This window comes from Micropterus dolomieu, linkage group LG17, assembly GCF_021292245.1.
Source record: "Micropterus dolomieu isolate WLL.071019.BEF.003 ecotype Adirondacks linkage group LG17, ASM2129224v1, whole genome shotgun sequence".
Taxonomy (NCBI): Eukaryota; Metazoa; Chordata; class Actinopteri; order Centrarchiformes; family Centrarchidae; genus Micropterus; species Micropterus dolomieu.
The window spans coordinates 9989446-10010823 of record NC_060166.1 but is presented as its reverse complement, the minus strand read 5'-3'; the positions used below and the strand labels follow the sequence as shown (position 1 = coordinate 10010823).

Sequence of the window (21378 nt, the reverse complement as noted above, 5' to 3'; positions counted from 1 at the left end):
TACGCCAGACCCAACAATGCAGAAGAGCTGAAGGCCACTATCAGAGCAACCTGGGCTCTCATAACACCTGAGCAGTGCCACAGACTGATCGACTCCATGCCACGCCGCATTGCTGCAGTAATTCAGGCAAAAGGAGCCCCAACTAAGTATTGAGTGCTGTACATGCTCATACTTTTCATGTTCATACTTTTCAGTTAGCCAACATTTCTAAAATTCCTTTTTTTGTATTGGTCTTAAGTAATATTCAAATTTTCGGTGATACTGAATTTGAGATTTTCATTAGTTGTCAGTTTTAATCATCACAATTAAATGAAATAAACATTTGAAATATGTCAGTCTGTGTGTAATGAATATGATATATTAACTCAAAATGGAGTTAAAATAACTGTCCACAAATGTCAACACCATGCATGAAAGGGCCCTTTTGAGTTGTTTTCAGGGGGCACCGAATTTCTAACAGCGCCCCTGAGCCTACCTATTGCTGCCTTGATGTGAGAGTATGAGTGAGAGTGTGGTTCAGTCCTCCACCCTTCACTGTGACACCACACTCTCTCTCTCTCACACACACACACACACACACACACACAGAGTGGGTGTTCACTCAGTTAGAAGACAGTGGGATGTCATTAACTCTGTGAGAGGAGCCTTTAAAGTAATTAACAGTGAGGAGATGGGGGGGTTGGGGGGGTTGCTGGGGTGGCAATGAGTGGTGGACTAAATCATCTCCCAACCCCTCCGCAACAGTCATACACACAAACACCCCCCCCCCCCTCCCAACCCCTGTTGAGAAATTGTCTTTAATTAAAAATCCCCCATCCGACACACACAGTACACAATTGCCTCTCCAGGTTTCGTGTGCTCCAGTAAGAACATGCAGGCTTGATTAGTATTAATCCTTATCTGCAGAATGGACAGCTCCTCAATTGTGTTTTTTCCTCAGCTGGCTAATTTCATGAAGAGCATAATTACCACATTTTCAATTTTGGCCCTCTGCAGAGTTATGAAGCTGACAGTCTATCTCTGCACTGCAGCTGAGAGGCTTGGGGTTTGTGTGCGTGTGAGTGAGTGAGTGTGTATCCATGTATCCCAGAGTGCTTGTGGACGTGTGATTGTGTTTTTGTGACTAAAATGAGAAGGAGAATTAGTGGGTTATGCGGGTGACTAATACAAGAGATAATTTCACACCAAACCCAAATTGGAAAAGCAGCCGAAATCATGACAACTGTTTAAGCCCCACAGTAGACAGCAACTCTTGTGAAAATAGGTTGGTTTTAGTAATACAATAATGCTAATAATGGCAAGTGAAAATATTAAGATAATGTGGGCGCAAAGATTTTGGTGCCTGGTCCAGAATGTGTTCAGTAACAGTGTGATATCCAGTAATCTGATTTTACTTGCTGTCTATCTGGTGTGTGTTCCGACAGTGGGAGGATGAAAGGCATGTCAGCTCTGATTAAAGCTGCCAAACTGGCACAGTTTGAGAAAATGTGAGTGTGTGTATTCATGCCTGCGCTTTGGTCACTCTCCAGTAGGGAGATCAGAGCTGCCCTAAGGCAGTGGCCATGTTCCCATCCTCCCCAGCTCCTCCTTTCATCTCCCTTCATATCTTTCTCTTCCTCCTCTTCCTCTCAGCGGTGTGACTGTTTCCCGCCTGATATCTCCACTCTCACTTCTCACTCAAACGCTCAGTAAACAACCACCGTGCATATCTATTCACTTACGTGCGAGAGACTGCCTTTTCAGCAAAAGCAGCTTGTGCATATGTTCGGATGCAGGCGGCTCATCAGCGATGCTCTCTCAGCTTTGATAATAACTTGGGGCCCCGAGGCGCTGTGGCCCCTGATACTTTGTCACACTCCTCCAGCTCTGCAAACACAGGCCACCATTGCCAGTAAAGCGTCTCTGCCTTCACTGATAATGAGCTCTGTGTCCTCAAAGATAGGCTAGTGTGGACGGATGCCAGATTCCCTTGAGGTGTTCAGCGCTGCATGACTTCTGACACCAACAGGACAGCAGCTTAGGTCCTGAGCGCACATTCACACTGACTAATGGACAGTCATTAATTTAGACTTGATTAAATGAAAATGTAATGATACCCAAGGGGAAAGTTAGTAATCACAGCGGCAGAGAATAAGGTACAGGAAAGAATGAGATAAATAGAGGGTGTCTAAAAGTCAAGTATGTTTTGGTGAATATATAGTAATATAGTGACTTAAAATGTTTCTGACACCCTACGCGGAGCAGTGAAGATCATAAAAATTATTCTTTATGCTAAATAACCAAACAGTGATGACAACCCAGCAAATAAACTAATAAAGAAATAGCACTGCAGCATCCATATCCATTAGTTTGCATCCATTAGTTTTAAATGCCCCCCCCCCCTTCAAGAAGACAGAGTTTCTTCTGACCATAAATCTACCTCTTAAAAGCCTAATGTGACGCGGAGACACATATTTAGCTAACAGTTTAGCGCAGCAATTAGCGTTTGTGAGCTCTCTCCCTCTGCCAAGTGCCAGCCGCCCAACATCTGTTCCTCCACTGCCGCCGGGGCCAGTGCTTCCACCCTCGTCCCTCCCTCCTCCACCAGCCATCTTTGCCTCTCCGCGGGTGGCAGAACATTTATCAGGTCTGGAGTGAAGTGATAGGTGGACGTTTAAAGATGAAAGAAAAAAAAGCGACAGGTCTGTTGCCCCCCCCCAGAGCTGTTTTGAGTGTTAATTTGAGTCTTTCAAGAGGGAGGTCCTCCGGTCACCTTGACCCCGCTCCCCGCTCCCCCAGCAGCTACAATTAAATCACCAGGAGCATGTCGGGCCACCCAGCCCCATCTGCGGACGTGTGTCATCAGCATATTCTCAGCATATTAGCCCTGATGGGAAGCTTCTGCACTTGCCTCTGTATATTGGATTTATTTCTCGGTCCAGCAGTGATGGATTTTCCATTTGCCTGTTTTGTACGGGGGTGCACCATTGAGAGAAGCAGCACATCAAGACTGTTGCATCTTCTGTCACTCCCCGTCGCACACCGTTTGCTCAATGCCATTTTATAATTTTGCTCTCCCTGGCAAGCCATGCTTCTGCATATTGTGGGGGCCCATTTAACTCTGATAAGACATTGTTCAGGCAGTACAGAGGGGAAAGTCTTTACAGCGTGCAGACAGTGTCGACACCCCCCCACCCCCCATTCTCTCATTTCCTGTTCTCTTTTTCCCTTTTTCGCTCCCTTTCTTTATTATTTTGCCTATAGCTCCTCTGTGGGCAAATTGTCATTTCAGAGTCCCTGCCCCAACAGGAAGGGAGGGTGAGGGGAGTGAGGTGAGGTGGAGGGGATTATGACAGAAACAGGATGAAGGGAGAGAGAAAGGGGAAGGCGGTAGAAAATAAAGTTGCTCTTATCAGAACTTGCCAGGAGCAATGCGCACACAAAGCTGTTTGGGAATCCAATTTAGTCTTTGCTGTTAGTTTAAGTGATATCAGTGCAATTAGCTGTCACAGGTCAGAGTGTGAGCCGGGCGCGTTAAGTGATTTCCTGAAATCCCGCTAGTGGAAGCGTGAGGGGACGCCAAGTCTCCAAAAAGGAAAAGGAAAAATAAAGAACTTCCCTAACTCCACAAATGGACACTTCTCTATACAGCCTGTTAATAAATGCCAGCCGCCCCTTGGCTCTTTTGTTTTGTTCTTGTGAGCTGCTCACTCTGGATTTAAATGGATTTTCTTCCTCTATAACTGTCCACAAGGGTGACTTTGAGGCGTCATAGTCTTATTGGAGCCTCATGTAACTCAATTGTGCTCATTTGTTAGTTTTTTGGAGCTGCAGAGAATGACCACATATTAGGTGGGCATACATTAATTACAAGAGCAATTAGACAGAATGTGCTGTGTTGGGAATATGATATATATATATGATATATATATATATATATATATATATATAATAGTTTGTTTTCAATATCACATATGTAACTCTAACGTCAGAGTAGAAATTACCCCAGGTGACTAAACAGAGGGAAAACTCAGTAAATGCGTATTTATGCCAGCCCAGCTCTCCTGTAGCATACATAATCTTCTGAATGGACTGCAGCTTCCCTTGACTAAGCAGTATTCCAGAGGTGATCTTTGCAACTTAAAGTAGCTAGTTTAACTTTCAGGACTGCCTGGGAACATTGGTAAGAGAGAAGTTCTGTGCATGTAATTACAGCAGAACAAACCAAGTACTGTTATAGAAATGGATCACACAGAGGAGAGGAAGTCATGTGACATTACAGTGACTTAGGGATGTTCTGAAAAAAAAAAAAGGAGAAGACATATTATAATTAAAAAAATGAAATAAAACATTTTGAAATATAACAGAACTTGGTCTGTTCCATTAAAGTTTCTCCCCATTCTCTGTTCCCATTACACACTCACAGCCACAGCTTTTGTTTCATAGACTTAACCTAATTTACACACACACACACACATCATCATCATCATTTATTCTCCACCTGTATTTCACCTGACTGACTGTGATTAACAGTGAGCTCATACCTCCCTTACTTTTTTCCGGTCTCTAGGGGAGATCTGTGCGTTCAACATCCACGGACTGGATGCTCCGTTTGAAGCAGTGGTGCTGAACGGTACGTCGGGTGAGGGCCAGATGAGGGCCCGTGGCCTGGTGGACTGCGAGCTGCAAAAGGAATACACCTTCATCATTCAGGCTCACGACTGCGGTTCTGGCCCCAGAGGCACAGAGGGCAAAAAGTCCCACAAGTGAGTAAGACAAACAGCAGCAGCAATGAAAACAACAACAGAAGTCTGACAGAGGACGTAAGTGCATGAACAGGACATACGTTTACGCTGATTTCACACAGCCATTTCTAGGCAAAGAGTGGGATTTCTAGGTTTGACTTAAAGTGAAAAGCAAAGACCACTAAGGACGAGGGAACAGAAATTCCAGTAAACAAGATTTTTCATAATTCATATAAAATGCCTGGGCTAAATTATGTAAAACTACAAGTACTTACTGTATAATTCATGATCCATTTAAACAATGGCTAAAGTCCAATCAAATTTTCAGCTATGCCAGAAAACAGTGGTGGTGGAAAGAATGCTGGCTGGCAGTGGCTGTTTGGGGCTTACCTCAAGTTACCATTAACAGCTAGTTCAAACAAAGCCCCACTGAGCTGCCAGCACAAGTGTTGAAGATCTCTCAAGTTCTCATTCTAGTCCTATGCATGGTCCAATGAAAACAATTTGGGGGTAGTCACTTAACTCAGTGGTTCTTAACCAAATGGCGAGTAGACAATCAAGTGCAGGTTCTTTAGAACAGTCCAATAGCAGCTCTGCAAATTGCCCCACAGAGCTGCTACTTAACACACTTTGGGTGAGAATCTTAAATACGAAGTTCTTCACAATAAAGGCTAAAATTAAAAGAAAATTGTAATAGTTGTAAAGTTATGCCTACAATGTAATGAAAGATAGAAAATGGTGGTACTACTACTAGCAGTGGTGGAAAGTAACTAAGTACATCAACTCATCTACAATTGTGAGGTACTTTATTTGAGTATTTCAATTTTATGCTACTTTATACTTCTAGTCCACTAGATTTATGTAATAAATTTGCAAATTCAGATTAATAATACAAACTACAGCCAACAAATTATAATGTATTTTGAAAGATTAAGATGCAAAATCAGAAAATTGCATGTTTAAAGCTCTGAGATCTGAGATTAAGACGCAGGTATGTTTTTAGCAACTCATCTTCTCTCATCTCAACTGTAAAGCTGAAACTATGGAAGTATAAAAGTGAGGGAGACAAAAAACACAAGTTTGAAAAGTGAGGATGCATTTATATTTGTCACCACATGTGACAGTCAGGCAAGGATGCCTTTCACATTCTTGTTTTCACACAAAAAGCTTGAAATAAAAGCTCTTCTAGTTAAATATTAGTCAAATAACACTGGCATTATATCTCTTTCTCCTCCTGCCATACATGACTATACAGCTTGATCCCAGACTGCTCTGAGAAGCAGCCATGCCAGCATAGATACATTACCCACCTCCACTTCCACAAGCACCAGCAGACTACTTTACAAAGGTCAACTGATAGAAAACAATTTGTCACACTTGTTGACTCTCCTGAAAGCAGCTTCTGTCTGAGAAAAGAAAACCAACTTCCTCTGTCCACTGTATGCTGTACATCTCCCCTCGCTGTCTTATAGCTCAACCCCCCTCACCTCGGCCAACAATGGAGCCAGGCACAGAAATCTATCATCTTGTCTAGCTTATAGACTCTCTCAAACAAACACACACACACACACACACACACACACACACACACACACACTGATATATACTGTATACACACTAAACCTGGAATTATAGCAGCAGGGGTTTTCAAGCCTCGGTGAAAGTTTTAAATCAGTAGAGCGTAACTTGTATTTTCTGTATGTTGTTTGCTGTCTTTTCTGTGTGTGTGTGTGTGTATGTGTGACTTTGTGTGTACAAGGCAAAAGGGTGATGGATTTGTGCTACTATTTCCATGCTTTTGATCATGTTTTATATCCCTTTTAAGCACCCAGGCATTCTGTTATGTCACACTATTACTTTCTATCAACATAACTCACTCCCCCGCTGTGACGCAGACCCAGTTTGGCTGGCACAGACAGGCCGAGGCTGGAGGGGAAGTGAATTTGGGGACGCTTTAAATGGCCTGTCCTTTCGCTGGCAACTCTCAAAGGATGAGGCTGGCCTTTCGCCGCACCACTCGCTTGCTCGCTCCGATTTAGAAAGAAGCGAACAGGGGAGAAGAAGAATCTCCGCCTAAGGCTGTGCACAAATTACACATGACACGTCAACGGCAGAGAAGGAAAGCAGTCAAGAAAATTAGCCGTTAAAGAGGACAGAGGAGAGGATCAGGAGTGACACAGGATGAGTTTCAACTTCACTCTATCCTCTATTCTTCCCTGCTCTGCTTACCACTAGCTGCTGCCCTACTTCTTATTCCTTTATATATATTTTTTCCCTGACTGGTCTGCAGCTCAGCTAGCTCCTGCTGTCTGACTCCGTCCTTCTTTCTGTCAGTCCCTCTGTCTCTGTTACAGACTCTAGTGTTGGAATATTTCATCAGACTGCCTCTGCACTCACAAATGGATGCACTCTCTGCCATGGCTGTACAAATCTGTCTCCCAATGTGGCTGAAATGCTTTTTTTTGCACAAAAATGAAATGTTGTCATTTCAAAATGTCATGTCAAACTTTGAATGTATGCATCTTCCTGCACAGTCATTGTTCTTTTTCCGAACTCTTGGTGACTTTGTCAGAAACCACAGCAATAGACGGCTTTATAATCACTGAAATTAATAATGACTGCCCTTTTCTGAGTCAGAGCATCAATATAACAGCGTACAGATTCGTTCTGAATCACATTGCTTCTCTCTGCCCTCTGAGATATTTTACTTTGCTGCTGTGGAAGCTTTAGTCACTTGTCAGCAAAGTGCAAAGCTCGAATGAATTCACCTTAAACTCCTTGAGACTGTTTCTGCTCAGGTCAGCTTTAAATGAAACACAAATTAATCTGCAGTACTGTAGGGCTGACCTCTGCCAAATGATCAATTTGTACAGAACTAAGTGTTCTCAGGCTTTGTCATGAAGAGCCATAAATGTGATAAATGTCCATTTTGTGTCTATCTATTGATGTAACACAATAGTGATTCAGCCTAGGCATGAATGAAAAAGGTTTAATTGGTTTTAAGTGCTGTTGGTCTGAGTTATCACATCCTAATTAAACTCAAACTTCATTAATGTCAGCAGAGTCTGTAAGTAAAGGACTTTGAAAGGTACACAGGCAACATGATATAGTTGTCTGTTCTTTGTGTATGCCTAGGTTATGCTAACTTTACAGGAATGGTTAAAGGTTAAAATATAGTAAGGATTGCAACCCATTTGAATAAAAAGCACAGACCTACCAGTGAGTCAGTCAGTACAAACCAGGGTTATGAATTAATTAAAGGGGCCACATGTAGTTTTCAGTAGTTTTCAGTGGCTTCTAGTGGTGAGGTTTCAGATTGCTACCACTTAGAGCCCTGCATTTCAGCCGGAGCCGGGGCCCGACTTATTTACGCCCCTGGGGCCGGGCATCAGGCCGATACATATAAGGCTTCTCCTTTTTATGTTTTAGACAGTCATCAATTAAAACAAAATATGAGTAGCTGGAGATGGTAAAACACAGAAAAAAAGACACTTTCTACACTGACACATAAAGACACAGTCTGCTGGCGGTGTGTGCGTACGTGCACACACAGCGGCATGCTGATGTTGTGTCATATGTAATGGTCTTTTTCTACGCTGCTGGTTCCGGAAAACCAGATGGCTAAGTGAATGCACACATTGCGCAATTATGTCGCATAACTTTATTCAGTAGGCTATATGAGTGAAAGCGGCATTTTGTCAGATATTTTTTACGTGTTTCTTGCGGGATCGACTATCTGTATGAAAGCGGCTGTGCTTCTGGCTGTAACGTTAGGAGGCTGATCGTTTTGCGTTTGGGATTGGACTTTGGGATTGGCCATGATGTTCTATGGTGAAGCCTTGATTTTTGATGCATAGCCAGGTGTAAGGTAAAACAACCTGCATGTTTTTATTATTAGCCTATTTGTTTAGAATGTAGGTTTATAGTCCGTTTGTTTTTCTGCACACAGATTCGAGCAGCAGCAGCAGCAGCAGCAGCAGCTGTCCCTCAGCCTGTCAAAAATGCCTTTTTACTGTGGTAGTGATATTAGCCTACACTAGGGATGGGTATCACTCATAGACTGTATATAAAAATGGACGTAGTATCCGTGACGTCAACCGTTAAATTAGGCGGAGCTGGTCGTCGCCATCTTGGAACTGCGTGTCACTCCCGGATAACCATAAATGGGCAAAGAGGCAGATCGTGGGTGGAGCTGAGGTGACGTGTTGCTGAAACCACTCCCGCCTAGCTCAAGGTAAGACACCGGAATATTTTAAAATTACTCACATATTTGTTATTGACATTATACTTAACAAGGTTTTAAATGCTTTATAATATATAAATGTGGCAACGTTATTTTGCAACATTAACGTTAGATTTTGTTGAGACCAACGTTAACAGTTAACTATGAATCAGTTATTAATTACGTTAACGTTTACTTACAGCTCAAACTAACAATTTTAACATAACATTAGTTACGAGTCGTTTATTTGGACGTCACCTTATTGTGTTATTTGTAATAAACATAATAAGCTAGCGGTAGAGTCCTTAGTCACATGATGGAAGCTGTATAACTTGTAAAACGTTGGCTCTTATCACGTTAATTAATTCCCCACACCGCTATTTTGAGTAACGTTGCTGCTGACGGCAGGGCTGTGTGAGATTATTGTCTGGAATAGGACACTTGAGAGAGAAAGGTACTTTTTATATTTGTCACAAGATTTTAGTTGAGGATCTGACGGCTCCATGTCTGCTACTCAAAGCTTAAACTAAGTAATGTTACTAGGACAACTTGGCTACAGGACACTTGACAGCTGATATAAAATTGTTAAAGACTGTCTCCCTTTTTCCATTTCTCCCACTTATGTGACATAATAGTGCTGTAAACATTAAAACACTGAGGCATCTTTTAGAAGAGCATCTCAAAAAATTTGAATACTGAGGAAAAGAAGCACCAGAACCAGACTGAGAGGTTACAGGCTTCAGAAACCTTTGCAGGTGTTTTGAGTTAATTAGCTGATGAGAGAGCTCTTCTCCAGTTGACATTTCTGTATAATTTATAATACAGAAATGTATTTATTCTAAAATGTTTATACATTTTTAGATACTAGAGTTTTTATTTCCATGAGCTGTAAATCGTAATCATCAAGATGAAAACAAAAAGGGGTTGAAATGCTTCACTTTGTGTAATGAATCTAGAATATATCAAAGAATCACTTTTTTGAATAGAATAGAAAGTTAACTTCACCACAATATTCTATTTATTAAAGACTCATCTGTATTGTTTACTTTATATTTTTCATCACCTGAAGCATTTATTACACATTTTCCTCCTAGAGTCACGCTGTGGATCAGATGTCCAACGTGGTGCCAGAGAGCTGCATAGACCTGGAAACCTTGTTATTCTTGTGGAAGTCTGTATCATGTTGGCGTGGACTGACGTGGAAAAGCGTTCTCTCCTTCTGTTTACTTTGAGTTTTAAACATTGTCCATATTTGTGTTATAGGTCCATTTAAAACTCTCTGTCTTTACTACTTACTGAAAAGCTAATCGTATACCACAGATAAAACACGAAACATTAAAGCTGAACTCTTGCTAAAGAACATCAGTCTAGTATAAGTTGAAAAGTGAAAATACTCCCAAACATGTTTCACATGAAATGTTGAAAAGTAATTATGCAGTGTATCTATGTGTGTGCAGGAGTATTTTTACTTTCTACCTTATACTTTAAGATAAATAAGGAGCCATACACCCAGCACCCATATACTGTATAATAGACCCTGAAGTTTCTGAAGAGTGCCTTGTTTGCTGCTCTGATATAAGTCTGCTTTAAACACAGAATAATGTGGGCACATCCAAGCCCTCCTGTGGGTAAGTGCTGAAATAAAGAATGATCTGCACAGAGTAATTATGAATCCCACTAGGTGGTTTTTATTGTGACCTTGCAAACTCTGAGGTCTCAGAGCTGATCGAATGCACTTTTGCATTTTATACAATGAAAGCCACACAAGACCTTCTCAGAGGTCACAATAAATGACATCTCATACAGGGCTTCAAAGTTATTCAATGTGCAGATAATTAAACAGAATAACTTCTTAGTCAATGTCACATTTGTCATTACATTATTAATTTAGTCAGATTCCTAATACTAATCCATAATAACATATTAAACTCTTGTCTTGCATTCATGAAAACATCAACATTAAAAGGTTACAAATGTAAAAGTAGTTTTGTATGACTTGAAATTTGTTGTAAGAGTTATTATAATGATAGAATCTGTTGATAAGAACCCAGTGTCATAATTTCACATCGGTTGTGTTCAGGTGTTGTGAGTAAAAAGAAAAGGCTGTGCAAAGCAGGAACTGAAGAGCTGGAAGCTGGAGCTGTTCTCTCCTGTAGAGCTGGACACAGCAAATCACATCTGGAGGGTTCTGCAATCAGCTCCTCTGCCACCTGTAAAGACAGCAATGAGTAGACAGTTAAGCAGCTTCTTCCCAATTGCCATAAAGCTACTGAACTCTGAGATCGCCTCAGCATGATAACCCCTCAGGCATGTCACAGTAATTAGGGGTGGCAATGTTAAATACACTGTTTACTAATATGCGCAATATACGGTTTGCTGCTGGACACTGTGCAATAATAATTCATGCTGCTAGACACCTGTTGACTACGAGTCAAGTTTATCACCACAAGCTTGACTTTCTATTGGTTTCATCTTGTGGTGTCATTTAACACTTCTCTGTACATTTTTATTGGCTTTTCACATCACTTGTCACTGAACGATCGCTGCCTTCCATCACATCAAAAAAACGCTTTTTTCTCTGGCTGCAGCTGCTTCAGGTGTAGTTGGTTTAACCAATAAAGTAAAAAGCACTCCTGGCGATCTTTCAATTCAGTTTATTGAATGAAAGTTAACAAAAAAAACTATGTTGTTTACTGTCAACACACCTAATCAACTACTATGGTTTCAACAGTTGGCATTTTATGCAAGGTATCGAATGAAGTACTCTATTGGTATCGTTATTACTTTAATGGTACTGGTTTTGGTACTGGTATCGTAAAATTTTAAACGATACCCAACCCTAGCCTACACGTTTAAATTCACATTGTGATTTGCTTGAATGTTTTATATATATGGATTTTATTGTCAAGTGTTGATTTGAGAGGCTAAATTGATCATTGACTCACTGTTGGCAGCTGGCCGCTTGGTCGTCACTTTAAAAAATTAAAAAATTAATTTAACTAAAAAAAACATGTTCCAAAAAATGCGCCAGGGAGCAAACATTTTTCTAAAGTAGCCTTACCTAATAAAGAAATAAAGAAAAAGGCTTTAAAAACTCAATTAAGAAACAAACCTGAACAATTTAATTGGTGCAACAGTAGTGTAGGCTGTTATGTGGAGAAGACAAAAAAAACACAGGCTTATTTATAAGTTGGATATTTGTTTTACGTTGGACGTTCAATAGATGTCAAATTCCAATGTAATGCTAACTTCACCACGGTGCAAAGCGCCGTTCCCTTACCAAAATATTCTGGTAAAGTGTGGAATTTGCGACACAATGATATAAACGATAGAGCATAATTGGGCACAGCCCTATCACAGTCTATGTAAACCAATGGATTTCGAGTAGATCTGACCAGATTTGTTCAGGTAGGAAGCAACATAGTGGCAGTTCCAATCAACCGGGAAAGCAGGTGTGTGGTTAATTGTTATGTGAGGTTATAACTATTTAACAAATATTCAATAAAAAAAAGTGATTAATTGAATTAAAAACCTACATATAGCAACTTTAATAAGATAAAAAAATGTTGTTTCTTACTGTCAGTTTTATTTTAACTATAGCGGCACATTAGTTGTATGAAGCATTCATTCATGAAGCACAAACAATTTAAATTCAACCAGTTAGCCACTCACAATTCCTACTCAAGGACCCCTCAAGTTCATGAGATGTCACATGCAAAAATGATTAGGAACTACTGTCTTAGGGAAACATTATTACCAAACAGATCTTGATACTTGACATTGTTCCTCTGAAAATTTTAGCTCACCAGTGTAGCTAGCGATGTGAGCACTGAGCCTTTGGGGTGTGTGCTGTTGAAAAACAACCATATAATCTCACTAATTAGCATCTGAAGACTAGAAGTTTCTCTGTACTGTTTGTGCCTCACCAGTCCCCACACACCTTGCTCTGTGCAAGTTTCTGATGTTGCTGTAGAGTAATTAGGCATAAGGGACATCTCACTGCCTTACAAAGCATGTCATATTCATAATCCTTCCCAGGACTCACACCTAACCACAACTTGTGTACTTAACACTGGCCCAGGGGTTAAGTGCCTGGAGGCTGTCAGGGGGGTAACACATTCACAACAGGGTTAGGTGCCCCAAAGGTTGTGTGTGTGCAAATGTGTGTGTTGAGAAAATGTAGATGTAAATAGACACACAGATGTTTTCTCATGTCTGTGTAGCTAGACACACACACACACACATACACACACACGCTCTGTGCTTGGCAGCACAGTAGTTATTAAAGTCATCATTAGTGAATCTTAGAGGTCTGCATGTCCTAACCTCACTGCAGTTTGGAGTGGCTAATTATCCCACCGAACAGCCAGCTGAAGGACAGCCATGCTCACACATACACACAAATCCCAAATGCTGAGTCAAATTCACACTGATATACCTACATTTACATATAAATAAGACAAATAATGTAGATGAGGACAGATAGGCTTGATTCTACATCTCATCACCAACTCGTAAACAGGCATGCACACCAACACATAGACAATCACCATAAGTACTCGCTGAACATTAACCAAAAAAAGTCATAGTGAAGAACTGGGACAAAAGCTGTGCCTTGTTAGCATAAGCTGTCATGATACATTTCTGCAATGAGAAGACCAGGGGACTCCACACAGACAGTGTAGCCCTGTCAATGTGTCAGCGTTTTATTCTACCAAGAATCTTAACTTCACGCTTGTCACACTTGATGCTAATATGAGTGAAACCTCATTCTGTCAAAACCTGTTAGTTGACGTGATTATTATTCCTGGCAAGAAAAAAAAAACCATCTAGTTTAGGAATATGTTGTTTATCTTCAGCTAACATAATGTAATAGGACAGTATAGTCTCCGTGTTTCAATTATGAATATGCACCGCCAGGAACTGCACCATCTGTGCTGTCTGCTGGAGTTACCTGACGAAAGAAAGTGACACCCGTTCCTATTCTAAAGTCAAACCATGATCTGATGTCGCCTCGCATTGGGAATGCTTAGAAGTTTGTCAGGAGACTCGGGCAAATGGACATGATGATTGAGGATTTTATCGCACGGAAATGTTCTCAAAATCGCAAAATAATCTTTTCTAAAAGTGGTTACGTACATTGCAAATTGCAGCTTTAACTCATTAGTAACACTGTTGAAAACTATGTTCTGTGGCATGATAGTCCAAGCCATCCATCAATGATTAGACTCTTACGATCTGGTGTTAGATTAGCATGATCGGGGAATGGAGCTTTTAACTGGATAACCATTATAATCACCTTGTATTGAGATTTCACAAGCCCCCATGGAGTACTGTTCTGTTACTGCCTCCGGGTGTTAGACAATGTGGATGTGTGATTTCCTTGCATATTGATGAGGTTGCCATCCTGTGTCGGGCTTGTGCATGTGATCCCATTGGTATAGTTAGTGTTGTTTATTTCCATTCTAGTCTCACACAAGGAAATTGATGATTCAACCTCTCAGATAATTCTTGACAAAGATTAATTGAGTCCTTTGCCTTTGGGTTGGGTGTGCGAGTGTGCAGGTGTGTGTGTGTGTGTGTGTGTGCACGGGAGGCATTCAATAATGACTTGAGTTTGAGAAGCTGTGTTTAGTTGAGTGTTGATAAATAATTAGTGTGGATGAATATGTAATAAGCTCGGAACAATACTAACCTGGCATTAACATGCAGCTGGTATCTGATTGTGTCTGCATATGATTTAACTGAATTGAAATCACACCTGGCACAGAAATGTGTCTCCACTGTTTGCCATGCATGAGATATTTACATCCTTTAAAAGTGACTGCAAACACCTTTTCAGGTCTTTTTATTAAATAAAAGACATTTGGGTTTGTTTCTGTAAACAGTGTTTTTGACACTGATGAATTGTTAACTCACTGCACTTACACAAATTTTGTTGATTTGGTATGAAAAGGTGCTAGGTTATGTAAAATCTTTCTAAACAAGTTAAAAAAAACTTTCATATCAATTGTAAAACATACAGGTGGCCAGTGCGGTTGAATGCAGTAATTAGTAATTATTTATTTTTTAAAAAAGTCCTGGCTGCAGCATTCTAAATAAATTTTAGTTAGCCCGGTGAAAAGAAAGTTACAGTAGTCTAAGCAACTTGAAGCATGCAAGCACAATGAAGCATGTTTCAGCATTTCAGCGGAATAAGTGAAAAAATAATGAATGTTCCTGAGCTGAAAACAAATTATGTTTTTGTGACATAGAACGGCAAATTAAAGTTTAAAACCACTTCCAGATCTGTTCATCTGTCTGCAAAGACAACATAACATCAGCTGCAGTCTCAATTTACATTCTCAGATTTGAGTTTAGCAAGGCAACTTCAGGGTTAACCCTGGGTTTTCAGGACCACGACGATGACTCACTTCTTACCCGGGAATATCGGCATGGTAACTTCTGAATGGCTAACCTCTTCCCGGAGCAGGTTATGTTCCAGATAAGAGATCCACTCTATAAAAGCACCTCTTACTGACTAATCAGCTCTTTTGGGTAATGACATCACCATCTGTAGGAGATCCCACAGACTAGTTTATAAGCTGCTTTTATGTTTGCTGTGGTGATGCGGAGAAACGTTTGTATAGCGATATTGTCCTACAGAGACTGATTGTAGTAGACTACTAAAGCCTTGTAGGCTAGTACATGTTGTAGGTTTTTAGGATGTGACAGTAAGCCTACTTACTGCTTTGAAATGTGTTTTATATTTTTTACTTTCTCCCAAGTCTGTTTCACACAGCCTGTTGCAGCCATTAAAATAAATGGGTTTTATTTTTCTTATGTGAGGCTATTATTGGCATATTGTTTGGTAGCCCTATTAAATTAGAGTGTAGTATGAATGTGTTTAATTTAAGTTAGTAGCTATCTTGAATTATAAAGACTGGTCATGTAGCACCCCACCTTTTGCGATGTGGGTAGAGGTGATGTGGGGGAGTTTTCAGTAGTCTAAATGTTGTGATGCTACAGAGCCACTCTAGTAACATAATCAAAAAAATTAATTCTAATTACCTTGTGGCCTCAAGATAGTAACTCCTGGTCTCAAGATGCTATCTTGAGGCCTCAAGATAGTCTCTTGTGAGATAGAAAAGAGAGCAGGATCAGAGCTATGTTGGACCAGCTTGGACCGAAGGCTGCTCCTAAACCTCTGGTCTAGACATAATGGGACTCAGGTTGGCCAAGAAACAAAAATCAGAGACTGCTGTGCCCAAATGTGTTCCTGCTTTTCAACATCCTGTATCGAGCATTCCATGCGCAGTTTTCGAGCTGTCAGCGATGGACTCTGGGGAGGGACTCTGTTTGACATCTATGATACTTTGTGCTCAAATGCTGTCAAGATGGAACCTGTTTCCCAAAAGTCTGACTTTTTATGAGGATGATGACCATATTATCATGTTGTTGCTGCTGTTTACATTCACTTAAAATCACTTAAAATCAGCGAGGGAGGCACGCTGTGGCCTTAAGGTAATTAGAATTAATAAATTAATCAGATTTTTTTAAGTGATGTAAAGTTCTTGAAAATGAGTTAGAACAACCACTTATTTAGGCTTTTAATGTGGAATCGCTGACACGTGGCCAAGCTGAAAGAATAAGGCAAAAATTGTCATACACGCCATAATAACACATGCACTGCATGTGTCAGCTAATATTATAGTTTGCTTTTTGTTTGTAAAACATACCTGTAGACTTATCCATGTCTCATGGATGGATCGGGAATCCCTGGGTTGACTTACTGATTTGAAAAGCAGCTTTGTGTGACCGCTTATCCCGATCGCGATTGTCAGCTTTAGTGAAACCAGATTCTGAAAGTAAATCCTGTTGTTGAACTTGCTTCGTGGTGCAGGGCCCAGGTTGGACATTGGATCACAAGGTGGGTGGTTTGATCCACACCTCCTCCTGTCGAAGTGTCCTTGGAAAACACACTGTACCCCACATTGGTCCTGACTACTTCTACTACGTCTTTCTGTAAATATCTATTTTAAAGTTCAGCAGAAGTTAATATGAGGACTAAAAGCTGCACAGAGCTGTGAACTGTTTACATTATATGGAATAATTTGATTAAGTGGAGCAGTGGATCTGGTGAATGTAAAGCAAAATGTAGCACACTGATGTTGGATGGAGATAGTGTTGGTCAGTCTTTAGACCAGTATACTAAAGTAGATTCTGTATGCTTGTCCTCTGGAGAGTCAGTTTGCATTTTGGTTGCATTTAAACCTGGAGTTGGTACTGTTTTACACTACAATTTCACTACAATGTGATCACACACTTTAGTCTGTAATCACTGCAGAGTGAAAACCAGGTCATTGATTTGATTTGATTTGCTCATTCACTGGGGTGATGTTGTTTGTTTAACCTTAGACTTTTTTTTAAAGAAGCCATCCCCGTGGCTCTGGTTGTTATCCACTTTGTTTAGTGGTGTTATGATCATTTTCGCGCCCATGGGGTCACTCAACCCCCCACTGTCTTTCTGTGTCACTCTGACTCATTGTGGCCCTCCTGCTTATGAGCTGAGGCCTGTCATAGGGAGGAATGGCGGCCATGGGCTCAGCTTGGCAATGTTCCAACAACATGAAAACACACACAAACACACACATACAGACACGCAAACATCCTAGCCCTAGAGAACTAGGCGTCTGTTTCAGCCAGATGTGCGCCATCAGCGGAGAAACACACACTCACATGCACACTCACAATGAGACATATTTACAATTATCGCATTTATATATTATGCATTTTTGTGCATAAATACACAATCACACACACACACACACACACACTGCAGCCGCCTCTCCATACAAGCCCCAGAGGAGTGGAACATATGTTGGCTCCCTCATCGCTGGGGAGTGTGGCAAAGCAGGGGGGTAATGTTTATGAGAGTGTCATTAATATGACAAAACAAGGCTGGCTGAGGGATTTACTGCACACACTGGTGCTGCCATCATCTGTCAGTGCTTCTTATCACCATCTTCACTGCTGTTAGCATTGCCGTTAACATCCCACCCAACCTAAAGCCCAGTGATTAATCACTGTCATATACATGTTCATTTGTGTATTCTGTACCTGTGTTTTAGACTCTTTAAAGTCCCTGAAAAACTTTTTTCTAACTATGAATAATGTTGCCACATTGTTTTTTTGTTTTTTTTAGTTGGTGTTTTTAAACACAATTCAGTTTATTACAATTCCAAGAAATGCGCAGTAGTGAGGTCTTGCTTGGAGGCCTTAGAGATGCAGGCTTGGCGAGAGCTGGGCAGGCGGGGGAACACATAGGTAAGGCATGGAGACAGGCACTGGCAGGCAGCGAGCTTCCACAGACACACAACACTCAGAAGAATACCACATGGGAGAATGGACAATCTGGCAAAGACTGGAATGAAGGAACAGGGTTTAAATGAACTAGAGTTAGAGCTTGATTGCTGGGATGAGTCTCAAGTGCAGATGTACATCACAGGTGTGTAGGAGATTGGACAACCAAAGAAGGACCCAGAGCGCCCACGCCCAGGTATACACACATACACACAGAAAACAGAAATATGAGGGCGAGGGAGACAAACAGCAGAAACACAGGGAATGGAAGAGCAAGCACTGACTATAACAGAAGAGATGTCAGAATCAGAATCAGCTTTATTGCAGGGTATGTGTACACATACGAGGAATTTGACTCAGGATTGTACATTGCTCATGATGTGCTTAATTATACAATAATACAATAACACAATAATGAAATAAAATCAGACACATATAACAGTATGAACAGCACTGAAATAGAGAATGGTAAATAAATAATAAGTGGTAACCAGTAAACAGGTGTCTGATTATAGACAAAGTTAATGGGTTATTGCACAGGAATTGTTCCTGACACTGCGAGTCAGAGTCAGCTGTGAGATTTATGTTGCCAGGCCACTGTAAATCTGACTAAGGCAGACCCACACAGTCCTCCTGATATAGCAGGTTAGTTTTTTTATGAATAATACTGGAGTTTTCCTAACTTTAAATTTGATTGTTACATATTTTGTCTTAGGTCTTATATTAAGTCGTAAGTTTGAAGTCCCAATTGTGCCCATGTAAAAGAGCACAAATAGACTTTTGTTATGTTGTGTTAATGTTAACATGCCAGATCAAATGCATTAGCTATTGTTACAGTTTATAGAGTGATGCTGCAGCAGTATGAAGTACAGTATGGATGATTAACATTGCGTGCCTGGATTGTGTAGTTTTATGATGAAATTAGCTCAGTGTGTTTAGCCACCTGCTTTTTCAGTTAAACTAGCCAGCAAACAACACACACAGCTCACAGGTCCAATTGCTGGACATGCCCATCTGCTGAAGGACAATTGGAAATGTGCTGAGGTAAATGGCAAATGTTTCATAGTGAAAACAGGGACTATTATTAAATGTGTGCCAAGAAAAAAAAGAGGAAAATGAGGGACATCTAAAATAAAATGAGCTGGAGACAGGTCAAAAGAGTAAAATAGATACGTTTTAATTATTATAGTCTGTTTTAATTTATTTTATCAATTGATTGTCGGTCAAGGGGAAAGAATTTTCTACTTTTTTTCTGTTTTTTTTTTTTTTATACTTCTGATAACCTACAAGACTACATTATCTTGGGTCCAGGGCTCCATAAAGATGCCATCATAAATAATTTACTATATATTATGAATACTTAAGAAAAAGCAATCTAAAAAGAATTGCATTAAATGATGCAGATAATAAAGAAAGAAAAGAATAATGAAGAAATGTGTGCATGTAAGGTGAGATCAACTTGTATATATGTGTCTTAAAGGAGGAGAACTGAAAATGCATGCACATTTAGGAATACAGTGTGGAGTAAGTCTGACATCGGGTGGTAAGGGCTCAGTGGATAAGACACATGCCTTGGTGGGAGAGACCCAGGTTCAATTCCCCTCTGTGACACCTCCACCAATGTGTCCCTGAGAAAGGCACTTAACCCCTAGTTGCTCCAGAGGCATGTGACCTCTGACATACATAGCAATTGTAAGTGAATAAATGTAAATGTCAGGACTCCACCTCTTTATAAACTTGGGCATTTGGAGGATTAGAGCACACTGACACTTAGGTTTTGAGTCCATACAGGAGCTAGTGTCCAGTTGGGTAGTCTCATCTACGTATAACAATACATCATATTTTAGAGGCTTATCATATGTTTAAGTATGTAAAATCTTACTCTTTAAAGTAAACAGTAATATAGTTGTCAGAGAAAGGTAGTGGATTAAATAGTGCAGTCATAGTTTAAGTGGTATGAAATGAAAATACTAAAGTCCAAAATGTAGCTGACATCACTAAGTAAATGCACTTAGTTACTACCACCGCTGCCTGTCCCCTATATCTTTGTCCCTTTTGTATTTTTACTTCTGTTGTTTGTGTGTGTCTTATTTTGTATTAAACTATGTGACTATGCATCTGTTTGTGTGGAAAAGCTTAAAAACAAATGGTCTCCAATGTTTGTGCTCTTGTGACAGGGAGAGATAAGGCAGTGTGAAAATCCATTCTGCCTGGGCTCAGCCTCCGCACTGTCTCCCTCTTTGTTGTCCAGTCTCCATCTCCAGCCGACCACATGTTGGAGAGATATTTACAGCCTTTTTAATAGGATAATTTCACTGTCATTACCATACCAGCTAATCCCATAAACCCCATACTCATCTCTGCCCCTTAGTGTCTTAAAGCAAGGCATTGCTTTGTATTTGCCATTTGAAGCTTAAAACTGTATTATTCTGTCCCGTCATCATCCATCACTGCTTACAGTCAGTAAATCGAAGAATTGATTATGGAATCTGTTGCCTTCTGGCCAGAGAGAATTGATGAAGACGTTTTGAAGTAATGAATGGCCTATCATGTGTAACTTAACATTTACTTATGTGTGACTTAACATAACAACTACTGCTGATAGTTCACTTATTGAATGATGAATTAGCGCAACATAGTGCACTTGGAGAACTGTGCCTACTTTACATGGCTATGGTTGGTAATGAAATCCAGGGGATTATTTTGCCATAGCAACATAAAGCAATCCAGTGGGTCAGGTCGGACAGTGTATTACACAAAGCACCGTGTGATTATTGGTTACCAAACTACAGTAATTCATCACCAGCAGTGAACTCTGCCCTCAACTATCCAAACAGTCATTTGAGAGGCTGACAACTACTGCTGTAGTAATAGTAGTAGATAACTGATTTCACCACTCACTGTAGCACTATAGTAAAAGTCAGAGTATCACAAACGTTATTAGGATTCATCCTCTGGGGCACATGAATGTCTGTAAAAAATGTTGCGCCAATCCATCTAATAGTTGAGATAATGCAGTCTGGAGCAAACGGTTTACGGACTGACTGTCAGACAGACATGGCTGAAAATATATTCATCTTGTACAACAGT

The 21378-nt window shown here is 40.4% G+C and overlaps 1 protein-coding gene across 1 annotated transcript in view; it reads left to right on the top strand.

Annotated features, from left to right (window-relative positions):
* The window catches only part of LOC123986046 (calsyntenin-2-like), a 279612-nt gene that overhangs the window by 154443 nt on the left and 103791 nt on the right, over positions 1–21378 (top strand). Inside the window, exon 3 of the mRNA XM_046074108.1 lies at positions 4550–4745. Coding sequence (XP_045930064.1) covers positions 4550–4745 — 196 coding nt within the window. The remainder of the gene's footprint in view (positions 1–4549; positions 4746–21378) is intronic.